The sequence below is a fragment of the Panulirus ornatus genome, chromosome 11, assembly GCF_036320965.1.
Source record: "Panulirus ornatus isolate Po-2019 chromosome 11, ASM3632096v1, whole genome shotgun sequence".
NCBI classification, from domain to species: Eukaryota; Metazoa; Arthropoda; class Malacostraca; order Decapoda; family Palinuridae; genus Panulirus; species Panulirus ornatus.
The window spans coordinates 44233412-44256731 of NC_092234.1; the positions used below are offsets into that span (position 1 = coordinate 44233412).

General features: G+C 40.9%; 1 protein-coding gene across 2 annotated transcripts in view; it reads left to right on the top strand.

The window, feature by feature from the left end:
* Positions 1 to 23320, top strand: part of LOC139751448 (uncharacterized) — a 149817-nt gene that overhangs the window by 3217 nt on the left and 123280 nt on the right. For both annotated transcript variants that reach the window (XM_071666865.1, XM_071666864.1), the window contains exon 2: positions 11293 to 11506. In XM_071666865.1, the coding sequence (XP_071522966.1) occupies positions 11319 to 11506 (188 nt within the window). In that variant the 5' untranslated portion in view covers positions 11293 to 11318. The remainder of the gene's footprint in view (positions 1 to 11292; positions 11507 to 23320) is intronic.

The following is a 23320-nucleotide window of genomic DNA, read 5'->3' on the forward strand; positions in this document are numbered from 1 at the left end:
TTTTTGTATGAATGATTAAGATGAACAGGTAAAATCTTTATCAGATACAGTAATATAAGATGAAATATGCGATTCATGGTACGCGAAATTCATTCCCGTCTAACCTAACCTCAAGAATGTATGTTATATAGAAGACGTAACATTTTCCACACTGGATACGTTAGACTTAACCCAAGTTAGGCTAGGAAACAATTCATTTTGAGCGATTGTTAACCATAGATATATCTTCTTTTTTTTTTCAAAGGTTAGGAAACAATTAATTTTGACTGATTGTTAGCCATAGATATATATATTTTTTTTTCAAAACCCCAATGTCAAGAAGGCGTCTGCAGGACTTGTCAACTCGCCACCAGCTGGACAAGTCGGGTTGAAGTCTCTCTCTCTCTCTCTCTCTCTCTCTCTCTCTCTCTCTCTCTCTCTCTCTCTCTCTCTCTCTCTCTCTCTCTCTCAGGTCAGGGTGTGACGGCGCCTAATTAACAACACCAGTTCACGCAAAATTCAGTTACATTCCCATAAACCCATGGCTCATTACACGGTTTCTTCTATCATCAAAATTCTGAAGTTAGAAAGAGTGTAAAGTCTTCTATTAGGGGAGAGAGAGAGAGAGAGAGAGAGAGAGAGAGAGAGAGAGAGAGAGAGAGAGAGAGAGAGAGAGAGAGAGAGGCCTCTGATTATACCATTGGGAACTTTTCTATTTCAATAGAGTCAGATATTCCTGTGCATTGCTTCATTGTACATTTGATTGCTTGATTGGTTTTGAGCGTAACTGATATCAAAATTACCTGGAAAAGCATAGTAATCCAGTCATTCATGGAGAGAAAGCCTGCCCGTAGTAATGTGACACCAGCAATTATATTATTACCGTGGAACACCTACTTACGCATTACCGTGGAACACCTACTTACGCATTACCGTCGAACACCTACTTACGCATTACCGTCGAACACCTACTTACGCATTACCGTGGAACACCTACTTAAGCATTACCGTGGAACACCTACTTACGCATTACCGTGGAACACCTACTTACGCATTACCGTCGAACACCTACTTACGCATTACCGTCGAACACCTACTTACGCATTACCGTCGAACACCTACTTACGCATTACCGTGGAACACCTACTTACGCATTACCGTCGAACACCTACTTACGCATTACCGTCGAACACCTACTTACGCATTACCGTCGAACACCTACTTACGCATTACCGTCGAACACCTACTTACGCATTACCGTGGAACACCTACTTACGCATTACCGTCGAACACCTACTTACGCATTACCGTCGAACACCTACTTACGCATTACCGTCGAACACCTACTTACGCATTACCGTCGAACACCTACTTACGCATTACCGTCGAACACCTACTTACGCATTACCGTCGAACACCTACTTACGCATTACCGTCGAACACCTACTTACGCATTACCGTCGAACACCTATTTACGCATTACCGTGGAACACCTACTTACGCATTACCGTGGAACACCTACTTACGCCTTACCAACAAAGAAAGAAAATAGGAGTCGCAGAATCATATATGAATTACATTAATAAAAGACATAAAGATATTTAGTAATGTTATACAGTTGTATTGATGTAATTGTATATTGATGTAAAAACATGAATATTTTCAAGGAAGCTAAAATCTGGTGTTCTGAATAGCATTCTAGATGTAAAGGAATTCAAGATACATAATTTGATGGAAAAAAAGATTATTATTTTTATAAATCATTTTCAGGTTGAAAAGCTCTGAATACCTAATTTCTGTCAGTACTTTTCAAATTCCACAAAATCAATCAGTTATCACCCTAGTGATAAAGATTTATTCCTCTAAATCCACTCTATTTGGTTATTACCTCTTCATTCTGAATTCTTTTGAATCGCAGGGTAACTGATAGCGCTACGGTACAGGAAGACATAGCGATGTGTACTTTCCTTCCACCACTCTGGGCAGTTATTGGTTTTCTTTTATATGATCTTTATTTTTATTCCTATTCATCCTCGACATTTCCCTCGTGAGTGAGTCAGCGTCAATAACATGACAAAGCCACAGGGGAAAATTCCTCACTTGGCTCCTTGCCCTGTTCCTTCTTTTGAAAAGCCATCCAGGACAGACTTCTACGACACGTAAGGAATACCTGGGCAGCATTTTTCCCGTTTCAGTGATTATATATATATATATATATATATATATATATATATATATATATATATATATTTATATATATATTATTATAATCGCTGTTTTCCCTTGTCAACGAGGTAGTGCCAGGAACAGACGAAGAATGTCTCATCCACTTACACACACACACACACACACACACACACACATAAAGTCCCAGCACACTTTGTCTGTATTTAAAGGAAGAAAACAACTACTGCTATTACCCTGGTGGAGTTGGGCAATAGGGTGGATCGTTTTTACACTTTATATCCTAATGGGGTGTATTGCGGAAAAGTTGTGGATTCATGAGAAAAAATTTGCAAAAAATGTAGCTTTTCAGCGCCAACATCTTTACTTCCCTGAGGGGCTCAAAAATTGAAAAATGAGGTATTAAAATGCACATTTATAGAAATAAAATCTAAAGCCGGAAATGTTTATTTTCAAGTGAGGTAGGGTATGTTATATAGAATGTTATTATATATTCTACTTATTGCCGTTTCCCGCCTCAGCAAGGTGCCGCCAGGAAACAGACGAAGAATGACCCATCCACTCATATACACATAACACACACACACACACACACACACACACACATATATATATATATATATATATATATATATATATATATATATATATATATATATTTTTTTTTATTATACTTTGTCGCTGTCTCCCGCGTTTGCGAGGTAGCGCAAGGAAACAGACGAAAGAAATGGCCCCCCCCCCCATACACATGTATATACATACGTCCACACACGTAAATATACATACCTACACAGCTTTCCATGGTTTACCCCAGACGCTTCACATGCCTTGCTTCAATCCACTGACAGCACGTCAACCCCGGTATACCACATCGCTCCAATTCACTCTATTCCTTGCCCTCCTTTCACCCTCCTGCATGTTCAGGCCCCGATCACACAAAATCTTTTTCACTATCTTTCCACCTCCAATTTGGTCTCCCTCTTCTCCTTGTTCCCTCCACCTCCGACACATATATCTTCTTGGTCAATCTTTCCTCACTCATCCTCTCCATGTGCCCAAACCACTTCAAAACACCCTCTTCTGCTCTCTCAACCACAGCTCTTTTTATTTCCACACATCTCTCTTACCCTTACATGACTTACTCGATCAAACCACCTCACACCACACATTGTCCTCAAACATCTCATTTCCAGCACATCCACCCTCCTGCGCACAACTCTATCCATAGCTCACGCCTCGCAACCATACAACATTGTTGGAACCATTATTCCTTCAAACATGCCCATTTTTGCTTTCCGAGATAATGTTCTCGACTTCCACACATTCTTCAAGGCTCCCAGGATTTTCGCCCCCTCCCGCACCCTATGATTCACTTCCGCTTCCATGGTTCCATTCGCTGCCAGATCCACTCCCAGATATCTAAAACACTTCACTTCCTCCAGTTTTTCTCCATTCAAACTTACCTCCCAATTGACTTGACCCTCAACCCTACTGTACCTAATAACCTTGCTCTTATTCACATTTACTCTTAACTTTCTTCTCTCACACACTTTACCAAACTCAGTCACCAGCTTCTGCAGTTTCTCACATGAATCAGCCACCAGCGCTGTATCATCAGCGAACAACAACTGACTCACTTCCCAAGCTCTCTCATCCCCAACAGACTTCATACTTGCGCCTCTTTCCAAAACTCTTGCATTCACCTCCCTAACAACCCCATCCATAAACAAATTAAACAACCATGGAGACATCACACACCCCTGCCGCAAACCTACATTCACTGAGAACCAATCACTTTCCTCTCTTCCTACACGTACACATGCCTTACATCCTCGATAAAAACTTTTCACTGCTTCTAACAACTTGCCTCCCACACCATATATTCTTAATACCTTCCACAGAGCATCTCTATCAACTCTATCATATGCCTTCTCCAGATCCATAAATGCTACATACAAATCCATTTGCTTTTCTAAGTATTTCTCACATACATTCTTCAAAGCAAACACCTGATCCACACATCCTCTACCACTTCTGAAACCACACTGCTCTTCCCCAATCTGATGCTCTGTACATGCCTTCACCCTCTCAATCAATACCCTCCCATATAGTTTACCAGGAATACTCAACAAACTTATACCTCTGTAATTTGAGCACTCACTCTTATCCCCTTTGCCTTTGTACAATGGCACTATGCACGCATTCCGCCAATCCTCAGGCACCTCACCATGAGTCATACATACATTAAATAACCTTACCAACCAGTCAACAATACAGTCACCCCCTTTTTTAATAAATTCCACTGCAATACCATCCAAACCTGCTGCCTTGCCGGCTTTCATCAAACCACCTCACGCCACATAATGTCCTCAGACATCTCATTTCCAGCACATCCACCCTCCTCCGAACAACTGTCTGTAGCTCGCGCCTTGCAACCATATAACATTGTTGGAACCACTATTCCTTCAAACATACACATTTTTGCTTTCAAAGATAACGTTCTCGACTTCCACACATTTTTCAATGCTCCCAGAACCTTCGCCCCCTCCCCCTTCCTATGATTCACTTCTGCTTCCATGGTTCCATCCGCTGCCAAATCCACTCCCAGATATCTGAAACACTTCACTTCCTCCAGTTTTTCTCCATTCAAACTTACCTCCCAATTTACTTGTCCCTCAACCCTACTGTACCTGATAACCTTGCTCTTATTCACATTTACTCTCAGCTTTCTTCTTTCACACACTTAACCAAACTCAGTCACCAGCTTCTACAGTTTCTCACCTGAATCAGCCACCAGTGCTGTATCATCAGCGAACAACAACTGACTCACTTCCCAAGCTCTCTCATCCACAACAGACTGCATACTTGCCCCTCTTTCCAAAACTCTTGCATTCACAACCCCATCCATAAACAAATTAAACAACCATGGATACATCACGCACCCCTGCCGCAAACCTACATTCACTGAGAACCAATCACTTTCCTCTCTTCCTACTCATACACATACCTTACATCATCGATAAAAACTTTTCACTGCTTCTAACAACTTGCCTCCCACACCATATATTCTTAGTACCATCCACAGAGCATCTCTATCAACTCTATCATATGCCTTCTCCAGATCCATAAATGCTACATACAAATCCATTTGCTTTTCTAAGTATTTCTCACATACATTCTTCAAAGCAAACACCTAATTCACACATCCTGTACCACTTCTGAAACCACGCTGCTCTTCCCCAATCTGATGCTCTGTATATGCCTTCACCCTCTCAATCAATACCCTCCCATATAATTTCCCAGGAATACTCAACAAACTTATACCTCTGTAATTTTTATCCCCTTTGCCTTTGTACAATGGCACTATGCATGCATTCTGCCAATCCTCAGGCACCTCACCATGAGTCATACATACATTAAATAACCTTACCAACCAGTCAACAATACAGTCACCCTCTTTTTTAATAAATTCCACTGCAATACCATCCAACCCCGCTGCCTTGCCGGCTTTCATCTTCTGCAAAGCTTTTACTATCTCTTCTCTGTTTACCAAATCATTCTCCCTTACCCTCTCACTTTGCACACCACCTCGACTAAAACACCCTATATCTGCCACTCTATCATCAAACACATTGAACTAACCTTCAAAATACTCACTCCATCTCCTTCTCACATCACCACTACTAGTTATCACCTTCCCATTAGCCCCCTTCACTGATGTTCCCATTGTCTTACGCACTTTATTTACTTCCTTCCAAAACATCTTTTTTTTCTCCCTAAGATTTAATGATACTCTCTCACCCCAACTCTCATTTGCCCTCTTTTTCACCTCTTGCACCTTTCTCTTGACCTCCTGCCTCTTTCTTTTATACATTTCCCAGTCATTTGCATTATTTCCCTGCAAAACTCGTCCAAATGCCTCTCTCTTTTCTTTCACTAGTAATTTTACATCTTCATCCCACCACTCACTACCCTCTCTAATCTGCCCACCTCCCATGCTTCTCATGCCACTAGCATCTTTTGTGCAAGCCATCACTGCTTCCCTAAATACATCCCATTCCTCCCCCACTCCCCTTACGTCCTTTGTTCTCACCTTTTTCCATTCTGCTCTCAGTCTCTCCTGGTACTTCCTCACTTACTCTCACCACTCTCTTCACCCCAACATTCTCTCTTCTTTTTTGAAAACCTCATCAAGTCTTCACCTTCGCCTCCACAAGATAATGATCAGACATCCCTCCAGTAACACCTCTCAGCGCATTAACATCCAAAATCTCTTTCATGCGCCTATCAATTAACACGTAATCCAATAACGCTCTCTGGCCCATCTCTTCTACTTATATACATATACTTATGTATATCTCTCTTTCTAAACCAGGTATTCCCAATCACCAGTTCTTTTTCAGCACATAAATCTACAAGCTCTTCACCATTTCCATTTACAACACTGAACACCCCATGTACACCAATTATTCCCTCAGCTACCACATTACTCACCTTATATACTTATACTTATGTATATCTCTCTTTTTAAACCAGGTATTCCCAATCACCAGTCCTTTTTCAGCACATAAATCTACAAGCTCTTCACCATTTCCATTTGCAACACTGAACACCCTATGTACACCAATTATTCCCTTAACTGCCACATTACTCACCTTTGCATTCAAATCACCCATTACTATAACCTGGTCTCGTGCATCAAAACTACTAACACATTCACTCAGATGCTCCCAAAACACTTGCCTCTCAAGATCTTTCTTCTCATGTCCAGGTGCATATGCACCAACAATCACCCATCTCTCTCCATCCACTTTCAGTTTTACCCATATCAATAAAGAGTTTACTTTCTTACACTCTATCACATACTCCCACCACTCCTGTTTCAAGAGTAGTGCTACTCCTTCCCTTGCTCTTGTCCTCTCAGTAACCCCTGACTTTACTCCCAAGACATTTCCAAACCACTCTTCCCCTTTACCCTTGAGCTTCGTTTCACTCAGAGCCAAAACATCCAGGTTAATTTCCTCAAACATGCTACCTATCTCTCGTTCTCTCTCATCTTGGTTACATCCACACACATTTAGACACCATAATCTGAGCCTTTGAGGAGGATGAGCACTCCCCACATGACTCCTTCTTCTGTTTCCCTTTTAGAAATGCCCATATAAGTACATATACACATATACATACATATATACACATGTACATATTCATACTTGCATTTAATCCTTTCCTTGCTCTACCCCATCCCACAGGAAACAGAATTGCTTCCCCCTGCTTCATTGAAGTAGAAATACACTTAAATAAAGTATATCTGAAATCTGAAAGTAATTGAACAACTTCAGCTTCCCCCAAGGAAATTGAAAATATAGCATTTTTACTAAAAATATTACTTATTTTGAAAAAAATCACTAGAAATCTAATTGCAATATTTTTCAGCTGTAAGTGCAATAATGATGATGTTTTAGATACATCTATATATTGTGAAAAGTTTAAGACAAATATTTCAACAACTTATCAAAATCCATGAATGACGAAAGCTATAGATTATTTCACTCATAAGCCCAAAATTTAGTATTTATCCCAGTTGAAGTAGTTTCCCTTTAAATGGTTATAGTAAATGTCTTTCAAGCAAAGAACATTATTTCCTCATAGAAACTAGCCAATTATATGCCCTTTATTTCATTAGATGTTGATCTAACTTATTTATGGGCATTTGGGTGCAATGGCAATGCTGTAAATACAGGCCCTGAAAATGGAGTAATAACACTCCTAGAACAAAATATTGGCAAGCTGTTGCAGTGGCTTATTTGCCAGCTACATGATAATGAATTGCCTTTAAGGCATCTGATCACAATCATGGATGGTAAAACAAGTGGACCAGTTGGATTTACAGGAGAATTTGGCAAACAGTTACCAGACTGAGAAAATTCCAGTTGATATAAAATGTCAAGGAGGAAGTGAAGTGTTTTAGATATCTGGGAGTGGATCTGGCAGCGGATGGAACCATGGAAGCGGAAGTGGATCATAGGGTGGGGGAGGGGGCGAAAATTCTGGGGGCCTTGAAGAATGTGTGGAAGTCGAGAACATTATCTCGGAAAGCAAAAATGGGTATGTTTGAAGGAATAGTGGTTCCAACAATGTTGTATGGTTGCGAGGCGTGGGCTATGGATAGAGTTGTGCGCAGGAGGATGGATGTGCTGGAAATGAGATGTTTGAGGACAATGTGTGGTGTGAGGTGGTTTGATCGAGTGAGTAACGTAAGGGTAAGAGAGATGTATGGAAATAAAAAGAGCGTGGTTGAGAGAGCAGAAGAGGGTGTTTTGAAGTGGTTTGGGCACATGGAGAGAATGAGTGAGAAAGATTGACCGAGAGGATATATGTGTCGGAGGTGGAGGGAACGAGGAGAAGTGGGAGACCAAATTGGAGGTGGAAAGATGGAGTGAAAAAGATTTTGTGTGATCGGGGCCTGAACATGCAGGAGGGTGAAAGGAGGGCAAGGAATAGAGTGAATTGGTGTGATGTGGTTTACCGGGGTTGACGTGCTGTCAGTGGATTGAATCAAGGCATGTGAAGCGTCTGGGGTAAACCATGGAAAGCTGTGTAGGTATGTATATTTGCATGTGTGGACGTATGTATATACATGTGTATGGGGGGGGGTTGGGCCATTTCTTTCGTCTGTTTCCTTGTGCTACCTCGCAAACGTGGGAGACAGCGACAAAGTATAATAAAAAAAAAAAAAATAATAAAATGTCAAGGCTATCATATCAGAAGATATTGAAGTAGACTCTGATGAATTGAATACCAATCAAAAATACTTATTTGATATTTATCAAGCAATCTCTAAAGGTATGGTGGTTGATACACTATAACATCGTAAACCAGGGAAGATATCTCATTTACGGTAGTTGACAGCAGGGAATCAATTTTTATGTTACAATATCTGAGCTTTCAAATACTGTGCAGATAATAGCTGAATTTATAATGAAAATTTATGTATCAAGAATGGCATTCCCATTGAAAATGATTATTTCAATATGCGATCCCATACAGAGGCAGTAAAATACCATATAAAATTGATTAAGGAAGCATTAACTAAAGCGTGTGGCCTAAAAAGTAGAGATGGGTACATAAGAACAACCCTTCAAAACAGAAAGGCTCTGCCAAAATTTGACTTGAAAAAGAATTCATGACTTAAAAAAGCACAGCTCCTTATATGGCTGGGTGGTTGGGAAGGAGTTAGGGTGGAACTCACAATACAGCCACGGCCATACCGTGAGTTCTGAATTATTATAAAGATGTTAGCAGAGAAAACCCATACTTTTTGCAGAATTTTTCTCATGGATTCACAACTTTTTTGCACTATCCCCATATGAATAGCAAAAAAAAGTGTAGAAACGATTTACCTTATTGGTCGGTTCTTCCTTCAGTTCTGCCCTTAAGGGTGGAATAATGAGGTTACCACAAGAATTTGTGGGGATACTTGGATACTCTAGAAAACAAAGAGTAGACCCTTAAGGCACTGAAATTCAACATTTTTCCCAATGTCAAGCCTACCACAGGAGCAGTAGCTTCTCCCCTCGTTAGCTATGGTAGTGCCACTGTGCAAAACTATCTCTTAACCAAATAATGAAGGGTAGAGGTGTAATTGTGGAAGCGAAGGGAGAATTAAGGAACAGCATAACCCTTCCAACCCTAACCTATACAGCCAGACCATGGACATGGAATGAGCCACAGAGGTCAATAATCCAGATTTTGGAAATAGACTATTTAAGAGGAGCATGTGGTATGCCTAGATGGAATGAAGAAAGAAGTGAGTGGGTGTATGAGAGATGGGGTGTGGAAGGAGATACATAGGGAAGGAATTGTGAAGTGGTGGAGTGGGTGAAATATAATTGAGATGGTTAGGGCATGTGAAAAGAATGCAAAATGGGTAATGTACAAGGAGAGTGTGTGATAATACAGTTAAAGGGGTTTATGTGAGAGGAAGACCACCTGTGACATGGGGAAATAGAGTGGAAGAGTACTGGAGGAACAGAAATGGTGAAAGAATGCATGGAATTGTGTATGTGAGGGAGGCATGTAAGGACAGGGATAAGTGGAGACTCTTGCTGTGACCACCCCCTAGATGGGAGTTCCTGGAAGGAACAGGCATCAGAGACGCAGACATAGAGATAGAATTGTAAAAAGTGCAAAAAATGGTTTAAAGGGATATTAAACAGCTTCATATCAACTCGTGAGCACTCATCAAAACATCATATTAGTATTATATAAAACTACATTTATGCATTAGAATATGTAACACAAACTCTTGATGAGTTAATTTAAAGGGCATAAACAGAAATCAGTGTTAAATTTAATTGAATGCTAAGTGGCCCCTGCTATGAAAACAAGTTAAAAATTCAAGAGATAATTGAATCAGTATGAGGGGTGATGGTCAGCTGATTGAGTCATTATTTATGTGTGACCTTTCAGCAAGCCATACACTGCACATTGGTGGAGCCTTGGTGCCATCTGGTTGGAGGAGGGTTGACAAATTGCATAGGATGAAAAATTTTCTTTTAACAGTTGTGGGCTGTGTTTGTATTTCATGTTAAAAAATGCTGTTTATTATGAGTTTAGTTGTAACTCACAGCCAGTGTCTATTTCCATAATACACATTCTTACATTGAATCCTTTTGTTTTTTAATCATTGCTAGAATTTTTACCTGCTTTGAGGAGGGCTTGTCTTGCTGTCTTGTGCAGCACCTTAATTGTGCTGTCATAGATCTCATTAGATGACTGTTGTAGTTCATTAATACTTTTCAGAGGATTGAAAATTATCATTACCATAATGCTTGTATTCATATTATTGATTTTTCACATTTTTAACCTCAGAAAATGCATTTCCAAAGGGTTTGTTGTCATTAAACTACTATTCCACAAATTATGGGTATTATGTGATGTACTGATTTTCAGATGGTGTCAAGGATGATTGATATTTTGAGTAAGTTTCCAGCTTTGAATCATAAAGCCTCAAATCAAGCTTTAAGTGGCCATTACTTATATTGCCATGTACTGTATCCACTATAATGAAATGTTTGATCCTGCAGAGTATTTTTATTTTGATTAATGCTGCCCCTGTATTCTCAGGTTTAGGGAGCAAACCTCCAGACTTTATGAGGCAGCACTTTTTGAAGAAGGATTACCAACATGTCCATCAGAAACAAGGGTATTTTAAGAAACAGAATTGTCATTCTACATTGCTTGGATGGCATGAAAGTGTATATGATGCTGATGAAGAGTGGACCCCTAAATCAGAAAGCAGGAAGACTTCAAAAAGGTCATACCGTTTAGCTACTCCTAAGTAAGTTGTATTTGTGAATATTATCGTCGTGGATACTCATCATTTCTGGACTTTTACAAGCCATTTGTCATCCTTATTTTAGCTAAGTTATCATTGATGTAATTTTTGTATTAGAATATGTTATATATTAAAAGATGATGTGCATAGTGAAAGGGTCAGGGAGAATGGTTTGGTAAACAGAGAAGAGGTAGTGAAAACTTTGCGGAAGATGAAAGCCAGCAAGGCGGTGGGTTTGAATGGTATTGCAGTGGAATTTCTTAAAAAAGGGGGTGATTGTGTTGTTGACTGGTTGGTAAGGATATTCATTGTATGTATGGATCATGGTGAAGTGCCTGAGGATTGGCAGAATGCATGCATAGTGCCATTGTACAAAGGCAAAGGGGATAAAGGTGAGTGTTTGGATTTCAAAGGCATAAGTTTGTTGAGTATTCCTGGGAAATTATCAGAGAGGATATTGATTGAGAGGGTAAAGGCATGTACAGAGCATCAGATTAGGGAAGAGCAATGTGGTTTCAGAAGTGGTAGAGGATATGTGGATCAGGTGTTTGCTTTGAAGAATGTATACGAGAAATACTTAGAAAAATGATGGATTTGTATGTAGCATTTATGGATCTGGAGAAGGCATATGATAGGGTTGATAGAGATGCTTTGTGGAAGGTATTAAGAGTATATGGTGCGGGAGATAAGTTGTTAGAAGCAGTGAAATGTTTTTACCAAGGATGTAAGGCATGTGTACGAGTAGGAAGAGAGGAAGTGATTGGTTCCCAGTGAATGTCAGTTTGCGGCAGGGGTGCTTGTGTCTCCATTGTTTAATTTGTTTATGGATGGGGTGTTAGGAGGTGAATGCGAGAGTTTTGGAGAGAGGGGCAAGTATGCAGTCTGTTGTGGATGAGAGGGCTTGGGAAGTGAGTCAATTGTTGTTTGTTGATGATACAGTGCTGGTGGCTGATTCTGGTGAGAAAGTGCAGAAGTTGGTGACTGAGTTTGGTAAAGTGTGTGAAAGAAGAAAGTTAAGAATAAATGGGAATAAGGGCAAAGTAAATGGAGAAAAACGAGGAAGTGAAGTGTTTTAGGTATCTTAGCAGCAGATGGAACCATGGAAGTAGAAGTTTCACAGGGTTAGAGAGGGGGCGAAGGTTTTGGGAGTGTTGAAGGATGTGTGGAAGGCAAGAACATCATGTCAGAGAGCAAAAATGGGTATGTTTGAAGGAATAGTGGTTCCAACGATGTTATATGGTTGCAAGGCATGGGCTTTAGATAGTATTCTGCAGAGAAGGGTGGATGTGTTGGAAATGAAATGTTTGAGAACATTATGTGATGTGAGGTGGTTTGATCGAATAAGTAACGTAAGGGGAAGAGAATTGCATGGTAATAAAAAGAGTGTGGTTGAGAGGGCAGAAGAGTGTGTGTTGAAATGTTTTGGACATGGAGAGAATGAGTGAGGAAAGATTGATAAAGAGGATATAAGTGTCAGAGGTGGAGGGAAGAAGGAGAAGCGGGAGACCAAATTGGAGGTGGAAGGATATATATATATATATATATATATATATATATATATATATATATATATATATATATATATATATATAGAGAGAGAGAGAGAGAGAGAGAGAGAGAGAGAGAGAGAGATATGCTCTGTGGAAGGTATTAAGAATATATGGTGTGGGAGGCAAGTTGTTAGAAGCAGTGAAAAGTTTTTATCGAGGATGTAAGGCATGTGTACGTGTAGGAAGAGAGGAAAGTGATTGGTTCTCAGTGAATGTAGGTTTGCGGCAGGGGTGTGTGATGTTGCCATGGTTGTATAATTTGTTTATGGATGGGGTTGTTAGGGAGGTGAATGCAAGAGTTTTGGAAAAAGGGGCAAGTATGAAGTCTGTTGGGGATAAGAGAGCTTGGGAAGTGAGTCAGTTGTTGTTCGCTGATGATACAGCGCTGGTGGCTGATTCATGTGAGAAACTGCAGAAGCTGGTGACTGAGTTTGGTAAAGTGTGTGGAAGAAGAAAGTTAAGAGTAAATGTGAATAAGAGCAAGGTAATTAGGTACAGTAGGGTTGAGGGTCAAGTCAATTGGGAGGTAAGTTTGAATGGAGAAAAACTGGAGGAAGTAAAGTATTTTAGATATCTGGGAGTGGATCTGGCAGCGGATGGAACCATGGAAGCGGAAATGGATCATAGGGTAGGGGAGGGGGTGAAAATCCTGGGAGCCTTGAAGAATGTGTGGAAGTCGAGAACATTATCTCGGAAAGCAAAAATGGGTATGTTTGAAGGAATAGTGGTTCCAACAATGTTGTATGGTTGCGAGGCGTGGGCTATGGATAGAGTTGTGCGCAGGAGGATGGATGTGCTGGAAATGAGATGTGTGAGGACAATGTGTGGTGTGAGGTGGTTTGATCGAGTAAGTAACGTAAGAGTAAGAGAGATGTGTGGAAATAAAAAGAGCGTGGTTGAGAGAGCAGAAGAGGGTGTTTTGAAATGGTTTGGGCACATGGAGAGAATGAGTGAGGAAAGATTGACCAAGAGGATATATGTGTCGGAGGTGGAGGGAACGAGGAGAAGAGGGAGACCAAATTGGAGGTGGAAAGATGGAGTGAAAAAGATTTTGTGTGATCGGGGCCTGAACATGCAGGAGGGTGAAAGGAGGGCAAGGAATAGAGTGAATTGGAGCGATGTGGTATACAGGGGTTGACGTGCTGTCAGTGGATTGAATCAAGGCATGTGAAGCGTCTGGGGTAAACCATGGAAAGCTGTGTAGGTATGTATATTTGCGTGTGTGGACGTGTGTATGTACATGTGTATGGGGGGGGGTTGGGCCATTTCTTTCGTCTGTTTCCTTGCGCTACCTCGCAAACGCGGGAGACAGCGACAAAGTATAAAAAAAAAAAAAAAAAAAATATACATATATATATATATATATATATATATATATATATATATATATATATATATATATATATATATATATGCACTATGCACGCATTGCGCCAATCCTCAGGCACCTCACCATGAGTCATACATACATTAAATAACCTTACCAACCAGTCAATAATACAGTCACCCCCCTTTTTTAATAAATTCCACTGCAATACCATCCAAACATGCTGCCTTGTACAAAGGCAAAGGGGATAAGAGTGAGTGCTCAAATTACAGAGGTATAAGTTTGTTGAGTATTCCTGGTAAATTATATGGGAGGGTATTGATTGAGAGGGTGAAGGCATGTACAGAGCATCAGATTGGGGAAGAGCAGTGTGGTTTCAGAAGTGGTAGAGGATGTGTGGATCAGGTGTTTGCTTTGAAGAATGTATGTGAGATATACTTAGAAAAGCAAATGGATTTGTATGTAGCATTTATGGATCTGGAGAAGGCATACGATAGAGTTGATAGAGATGCTCTGTGGAAGGTATTAAGAATACATGGTGTGGGAGGCAAGTTGTTAGAAGCAGTGAAAAGTTTTTATCGAGGATGTAAGGCATGTGTACGTGTAGGAAGAGAGGAAAGTGATTGGTTCTCAGTGAATGTAGGTTTGCGGCAGGGGTGTGTGATGTCTCCATGGTTGTTTAATTTGTTTATGGATGGGGTTGTTAGGGAGGTAAATGCAAGAGTTTTGGAAAGAGGGGCAAGCATGAAGTCTGTTGGGGATGAGAGAGCTTGGGAAGTGAGTCAGTTGTTGTTCGCTGATGATACAGCGCTGGTGGCTGATTCATGTGAGAAACTGCAGATGCTGGCGACTGAGTTTGGTAAAGTGTGTGAAAGAAGAAAGTTAAGAGTAAATGTGAATAAGAGCAAGGTTATTAGGTACAGTAGGGTTGAGGGTCAAGTCAATTGGGTGGTAAGTTTGAATGGAGAAAAACTGGAGGAAGTAAAGTGTTTTAGATATCTGGGAGTGGATCTGGCAGCGGATGGAACCATGGAAGCGGAAGTGGATCATAGGGTGGGGGAGGGGGCGAAAATTCTGGGAGCCTTGAAGAATGTGTGGAAGTCGAGAACATTATCTCGGAAAGCAAAAATGGGTATGTTTGAAGGAATAGTGGTTCCAACAATGTTGTATGGTTGCGAGGCATGAGCTATGGATAGAGTTGTGCGCAGGAGGATGGATGTGCTGGAAATGAGATGTTTGAGGACAATGTGTGGTGTGAGGTGGTTTGATCGAGTAAGTAACGTAAGGGTAAGAGAGATGTGTGGAAATAAAAAGAGCGTGGTTGAGAGCAGAAGAGGGTGTTTTGAAATGGTTTGGGCACATGGAGAGAATGAGTGAGGAAAGATTGAACAAGAGGATATATGTGTCGGAGGTGGAGGGAACAAGGAGAAGTGGGAGACCAAATTGGAGGTGGAAAGATGGAGTGAAAAAGATTTTGTGTGATCGGGGCCTGAACATGCAGGAGGGTGAAAGGAGGACAAGGAATAGAGTGAATTGGATCGATGTGGTATACCGGGGTTGACGTGCTGTCAGTGGATTGAATCAGGGCATGTGAAGCGTCTGGGGTAAACCATGGAAAGCTGTGTAGGTATGTATATTTGCGTGTGTGGACGTGTATGCATATACATGTGTATGGGGGTGGGTTGGGCCATTTCTTTCATCTGTTTCCTTGCGCTACTTTGCAAACGCGGGAGACAGCGACAAAGCAAAAAAAAAAAAAAAAGAAAAAAGTATTTGTGTGTGTGGACGTGTATGTATATACATGTGTATGGGTGGTGGGTTGGGCCATTTCTTTCGTCTGTTTCCTTGCGCTACCTCACAAACGCGGGAGACAGCGACAAAGCAAAATAAAAAAAAGAGATAAATATATATATATATATATATATATATATATATATATATATATATATATATATATATATATATATATATATATATATATATATATATCGAGGATGTAAGGCATGTGTACGTGTAGGAAGAGAGGAAAGTGATTGGTTCTCAGTGAATGTAGGTTTGCGGCAGGGGTGTTTGATGTCTCCATGGTTGTTTAATTTGTTTATGGATGGGGTTGTTAGGGAGGTGAATGCAAGAGTTTTGGAAAGAGGGGCAAGTATGAAGTCTGTTGGGGATGAGAGAGCTTGGGAAGTGAGTCAGTTGTTGTTCGCTGATGATACAGCGCTGGTGGCTGATTCATGTGAGAAACTGCAGAAGCTGGTGACTGAGTTTGGTAAAGTGTGTGAAAGAAGAAAGTTAAGAGTAAATGTGAATAAGAGCAAGGTTATTAGGTACAGTAGGGTTGAGGGTCAAGTCAATTGGGAGGTGAGTTTGAATGGAGAAAAACTGGAGGAAGTGAAGTGTTTTAGATATCTGGGAGTGGATCTGTCAGCGGATGGAACCATGGAAGCGGAAGTGGATCATAGGGTGGGGGAGGGGGCGAAAATTCTGGGAGCCTTGAAGAATGTGTGGAAGTCGAGAACATTATCTCGGAAAGCAAAAATGGGTATGTTTGAAGGAATAGCGGTTCCAACAATGTTGTATGGTTGCGAGGCGTGGGCTATGGATAGAGTTGTGCGCAGGAGGATGGATGTGCTGGAAATGAGATGTTTGAGGACAATGTGTGGTGTGAGGTGGTTTGATCAAGTAAGTAACGTAAGGGTAAGAGAGATGTGTGGAAATAAAAAGAGCGTGGTTGAGAGAGCAGAAGAGGATGTTTTGAAATGGTTTGGGCACATGGAGAGAATGAGTGAGGAAAGATTGACCAAGAGGATATATGTGTCGGAGGTGGAGGGAACGAGGAGAAGAGGGAGACCAAATTGGAGGTGGAAAGATGGAGTGAAAAAGATTTTGTGTGATCGGGGCCTGAACATGCAGGAGGGTGAAAGGAGGGCAAGGAATAGAGTGAATTGGAGCAATGTGGTATACCGGGGTTGACATGCTGTCAGTGGATTGAATCGGGGCATGTGAAGCGTCTGGGGTAAACCATGGAAAGCTGTGTAGGTATGCATATTTGCATGTGTGGACGTATGTATATACATTTGTATGGGGGTGGGTTGGGCCATTTCTTTCATCTGTTTCCTTGCGCTACCTCGCAAACGCGGGAGACAGCGACAAAGCAAAAAAAAAAAAAAAAAAAAAATATATATATATATATATATATATATACATATATATATATATATATATATGTCTCCCGCGTTTGCGAGGTAGCGCAAGGAAACAGACGAAAGAAATGGCCCAACCCCCCCATACGCATGTATATACATACGTCCACACACGCAAATATACATACCTACACAGCTTTCCATGGTTTACCCCAGACGCTTCACATGCCTTGATTCAATCCACTGACATCACGTCAACCCCGGTATACCACATCGCTCCAATTCACTCTATTCCTTGCCCTCCTTTCACCCTCCTGCATGTTCAGGCCCCGATCACACAAAATCTTTTTCACTCCATCTTTCCACCTCCAATTTGGTCTCCCTCTTCTCCTCGTTCCCTCCACCTCCGACACATATATCCTCTTGGTCAATCTTTCCTCACTCATTCTCTCCATGTGCCCAAACCACTTCAAAACACCCTCTTCTGCTCTCTCAACCACGCTCTTTTTATTTCCACACATCTCTCTTACCCTTACGTTACTCACTCGATCAAACCACCTCACACCACACATTGTCCTCAAACATCTCATTTCCAGCACATCCATCCTCCTGCGCACAACTCTATCCATAGCCCACGCCACGCAACCATACAACATTGTTGGAACCACTATTCCCTCAAACATACCCATTTTTGCTTTCCGAGATAATGTGCTTGACTTCCACACATTCTTCAAGGCCCCCAGAATTTTCGCCCCCTCCCCCACCCTATGATCCACTTCCACTTCCATGGTTCCATCCGCTGACAGATCCACTCCCAGATATCTAAAACACTTCACTTCCTCCAGTTTTTCTCCATTCAAACTCACCTCCCAATTGACTTGACCCTCAACCCTACTGTACCTAATAACCTTGCTCTTATTCACATTTACTCTTAACTTTCTTCTTCCACACACTTTACCAAACTCAGTCACCAGCTTCTGCAGTTTCTCACATGAATCAGCCACCAGCGCTGTATCATCAGCAAACAACAACTGACTCACTTCCCAAGCTCTCTCATCCCCAACAGACTTCATACTTGCCCCTCTTTCCAAAACTCTTGCATTTACCTCCCTAACAACCCCATCCATAAACAAATTAAACAACCATGGAGACATCACACACCCCTGCCGCAAACCTACATTCACTGAGAACCAATCACTTTCCTCTCTTCCTACACGTACACATGCCTTACATCCTCGATAAAAACTTCTTACTGCTTCTAACAACTTTCCTCCCACACCATATATTCTTAATACCTTCCACAGAGCATCTCTATCAACTCTATCATATGCCTTCTCCAGATCCATAAATGCTACATACAAATCCATTTGCTTTTCTAAGTATATCTCACATACATTCTTCAAAGCAAACACCTGATCCACACATCCTCTACCACTTCTGAAACCACACTGCTCTTCCCCGATCTGATGCTCTGTACATGCCTTCACCCTCTCAATCAATACCCTCCCATATAATTTACCAGGAATACTCAACAAACTTATACCTCTGTAATTTGAGCACTCACTCTTATCCCCTTTGCCTTTGTACAATGGGACTATGCACGCATTCCGCCAATCCTCAGGCACCTCACCATGAGTCATACATACATTAAATAACCTTACCAACCAGTCAACAATACAGTCACCCCCTTTTTTAATAAATTCCACTGCAATACCATCCAAACCTGCTGCCTTGCCGGCTTTCATCTTCCGCAAAGCTTTCACTACCTCTTCTCTGTTTACCAAATCATTTTCCCTAACCCTCTCACTTTGCACACCACCTCGACCAAAACACCCTATATCTGCCACTCTATCATCAAACACATTCAACAAACCTTCAAAATACTCACTCCATCTCCTTCTCACATCACCACTACTTGTTATCACCTCCCCATTTGCGCCCTTCACTGAAGTTTCCATTTGCTCCCTTGTCTTACGCACTTTATTTACCTCCTTCCAGAACATCTTTTTATTCTCTCTAAAATTTAATGATACTCTCTCACCCCAACTCTCATTTGCCCTTTTTTTCACCTCTTGCACCTTTCTCTTGACCTCCTGTCTCTTTCTTTTATACATCTCCCACTCAATTGCATTTTTTCCCTGCAAAAATCGTCCTAATGCCTCTCTCTTCTCTTTCACTAATACTCTTACTTCTTCATCCCACCACTCACTACCCTTTCTAATCAACCCACCTCCCACTCTTCTCATGCCACAAGCATCTTTTGCGCAATCCATCACTGATTCCCTAAATACATCCCATTCCTCCCCCACTCCCCTTACTTCCATTGTTCTCACCTTTTTCCATTCTGTACTCAGTCTCTCCTGGTATTTCCTCACACAGGTCTCCTTCCCAAGCTCACTTACTCTCACCACCCTCTTCACCCCAACATTCACTCTTCTTTTCTGAAAACCCATACAAATCTTCACCTTAGCCTCCACAAGATAATGATCAGCCATCCCTCCAGTTGCACCTCTCAGCACATTAACATCCAAAAGTCTCACTTTCGCACGCCTGTCAATTAACACGTAATCCAATAACGCTCTCTGGCCATCTCTCCTACTTACATAAGTATACTGATGTATATCTCGCTTTTTAAACCAGGTATTCCCAATCATCAGTCCTTTTTCAGCACATAAATCTACAAGCTCTTCACCATTTCCATTTACAACACTGAACACCCCATGTATACCAATTATTCCCTCAACTGCCACATTACTCACCCTTGCATTCAAATCACTCATCACTATAACCCGGTCTCGTGCATCAAAACCACTAACACACTCATTCAGCTGCTCCCAAAACACTTGCCTCTCATGATCTTTCTTCTCATGCCCAGGTGCATATGCACCAATAATCACCCACCTCTCTCCATCAACTTTCAGTTTTACCCATATTAATCGAGAATTTACTTTCTTACATTCTATCACATACTCCCACAACTCCTGTTTCAGGAGTATTGCTACTCCTTCCCTTACTCTTGTCCTCTCACTAACCCCTGACTTTACTCCCCAGACATTCCCAAACCACTCTTCCCCTTTACCCTTGAGCTTCGTTTCACTCAGAGCCAAAACATCGAGGTTCCTTTCCTCAAACATACTACCTATCTCTCCTTTTTTCACATCTTGGTTACATCCACACACATTTAGGCACCCCACTCTGAGCCTTCGAGGAGGATGAGCACTCCCCGCGTGACTCCTTCTTCTGTTTCCCATTTTAGAAAGTTAATACAAGGAGGGGAGGATTTCTGGCCCCCCACTCCCGTCCCCTCTAGTCGCTTTCTACGACACGCGAGGAATACGTGGGAAGTATTCTTTCACCCCTATCCCCAGGGATAATATACATATATATACATATACATATACACATACACACACATACACATACATACGCACATACACACCCACACACATACATATATATACATATGAGAAATGTAAGAAACAATTTAGAAAACTGAAACTTCTAGCTTGAAATGAATGAAAAAAAAATGAATGTCACATAATATATATATATATATATATATATATATATATATATATATATATATATATATATATATATATATATATATATATATATATATATCCCTCGGGATAGGGGAGAAAGAATACTTCCCACGTATTCCCTGCGTGTCGTAGAAGGCGACTAAAAGGGAAGGGAGCGGGGGGCTGGAAATCCTCCCCTCTCATTTTTTTTTAATTTTCCAAAAGAAGGAACAGAGAAGGGGGCCAGGTGAGGATATTTCCTTAAAGGCCCAGTCCTCTGTTCTTAACGCTACCTCACTAATGCGGGAAATGGCGAATAGTACGAAAGAAAGAAAAGAAATATATATATATATATATATATATATATATATATATATATATATATATATATATATATATATATATATATATATATATATATATATATTTGTTCATTATACTTTGTCGCTGACTCCTGCGATAGCGAGGTAGCACAGTGAAAAGAGGCGAGAGAATACCCCAACCCACCCATATACACATGTATATACATACACGTCCACACATGCACATATACATACCGCACTTCATGTGTACATATATATATACATACACAGACTTATACATATATACACATGTACATAATTCATACTTGCTGCCCCTATTCATTCCCATTGCCACCCCGCGACACATAAAATGACAACCTCCTCCCCCGTATGCGCGCGAGGTTGCGCTAGGAAAAGACAACAAAGGCCACATTCGTTCACCCTCAGTCTCTAGCTGTCATGTATAATGCACCGAAACCACAGCTCCCTTTCCACATCTAGGCCCCACAAAACTTTCCTCTGTTTACTCCAGACGCCTCACATGCCCTGGCTCAATCCACTGACAGCACGTTAACCCTAGTATACCACATCGTTCCAATTCACTCTATTCCTTGCAAGCCTTTCACCCTCCTGTATGCTCAGGCCCCAGTCATTCAAAATCTTTTTCACTCCATCCTTCCACCTCCAATTTGGTCTCCCACTTCTCCTTCTTCCCTCCACCTCTGACACTTATTTCCTCTTTATCAATCTTTCCTCACTCATTCTCTCCATGTCCAAAACATTTCAACACACCCTCTTCTGCTCTCTCAACCACACTCTTTTTATTACTACACATCTCTCTTCCCCTTACATTACTTATTCGATCAAACCACCTCACATCTCATAATGTCCTCAAACATCTCATTTCCAACACAGCCACCCTCCTCCGCAGAATCCTATCTAAAGCCCATGCCTTGCAACCATATAACATTGTTGGAACCACTATTCCTTCCTCTAGTATTAGATACTGCTCTCATACTTGGGGTTGTTCATCCTTCACCTCTCTATAAGCCTTCTCCCATTAATCTTCATGGCATGATGTCTTCATCCCTTTCTGTCTTTCAGGTGGTTGCTACCTTTTCCCTATTCTACAGGTATTATTTTAGCCACTTTTATGGGCTGTTTGAGTGTGCTGCCACCAAGGCAGCGTGTTGGCATGGTTTTAGATTGCTGAATTCTATTTTCTCTTTGTGGTGACATGCCTTATGAAGCTTAATTATTGTGATACCTTCCTTTTTTTAATGTTAGCAGCAAAGGTTTGGAGTTGTCCTCCGTCTTTTGTCTTTTCATCTTCCCATAATCTTTTATCTTTTAACCCTCATGCCACAGCTACTGGAAAATGTGGCTACCACTGCATGCACAAAATAAACAAGATAAAATCTTATAAATATATTATATTCTTATGGAATTAAAGATATGTATGAAAAATTGTGAAAAAATATGATGTATTCTCATAGAATAGAAGGTATACTGTACCTGAATAAGAATGTAAAATGAAGTGAATAACTCCTTTATCTACCTTCATTTTGTTGTGGTAGAATGTTGAATTATTGCACTTGACATGGAAATCAAGGCAATACTGGAAAAATCTTCTTATGTAATTACGTATGGGGAAGGAGTTTTACACTCATGGGGCCCCAACTCTTGGACACTGTAGTGTCACACAGCCTCCTTAAGCTATGTATGCTATCTGCATTAACCTTGCCCTCAGTCAGTCTGTTCCAATGATCCACCACTATTATGCTATAAAAGTATTTCTCTACATTCTTATTTACAAGTTTCTTACTTGATCTCATGTTATAACCTCAGGTTCCTCTATCCCTGCACCTCACAGAGTACTGTCCACTGACCACTTAGTCAGTCTCCTTTAAAAACAAAGGTTGTGATCAGGTCACCCCTCACTCCTCTCTCTTCAGAGATGGGTAAATTTAA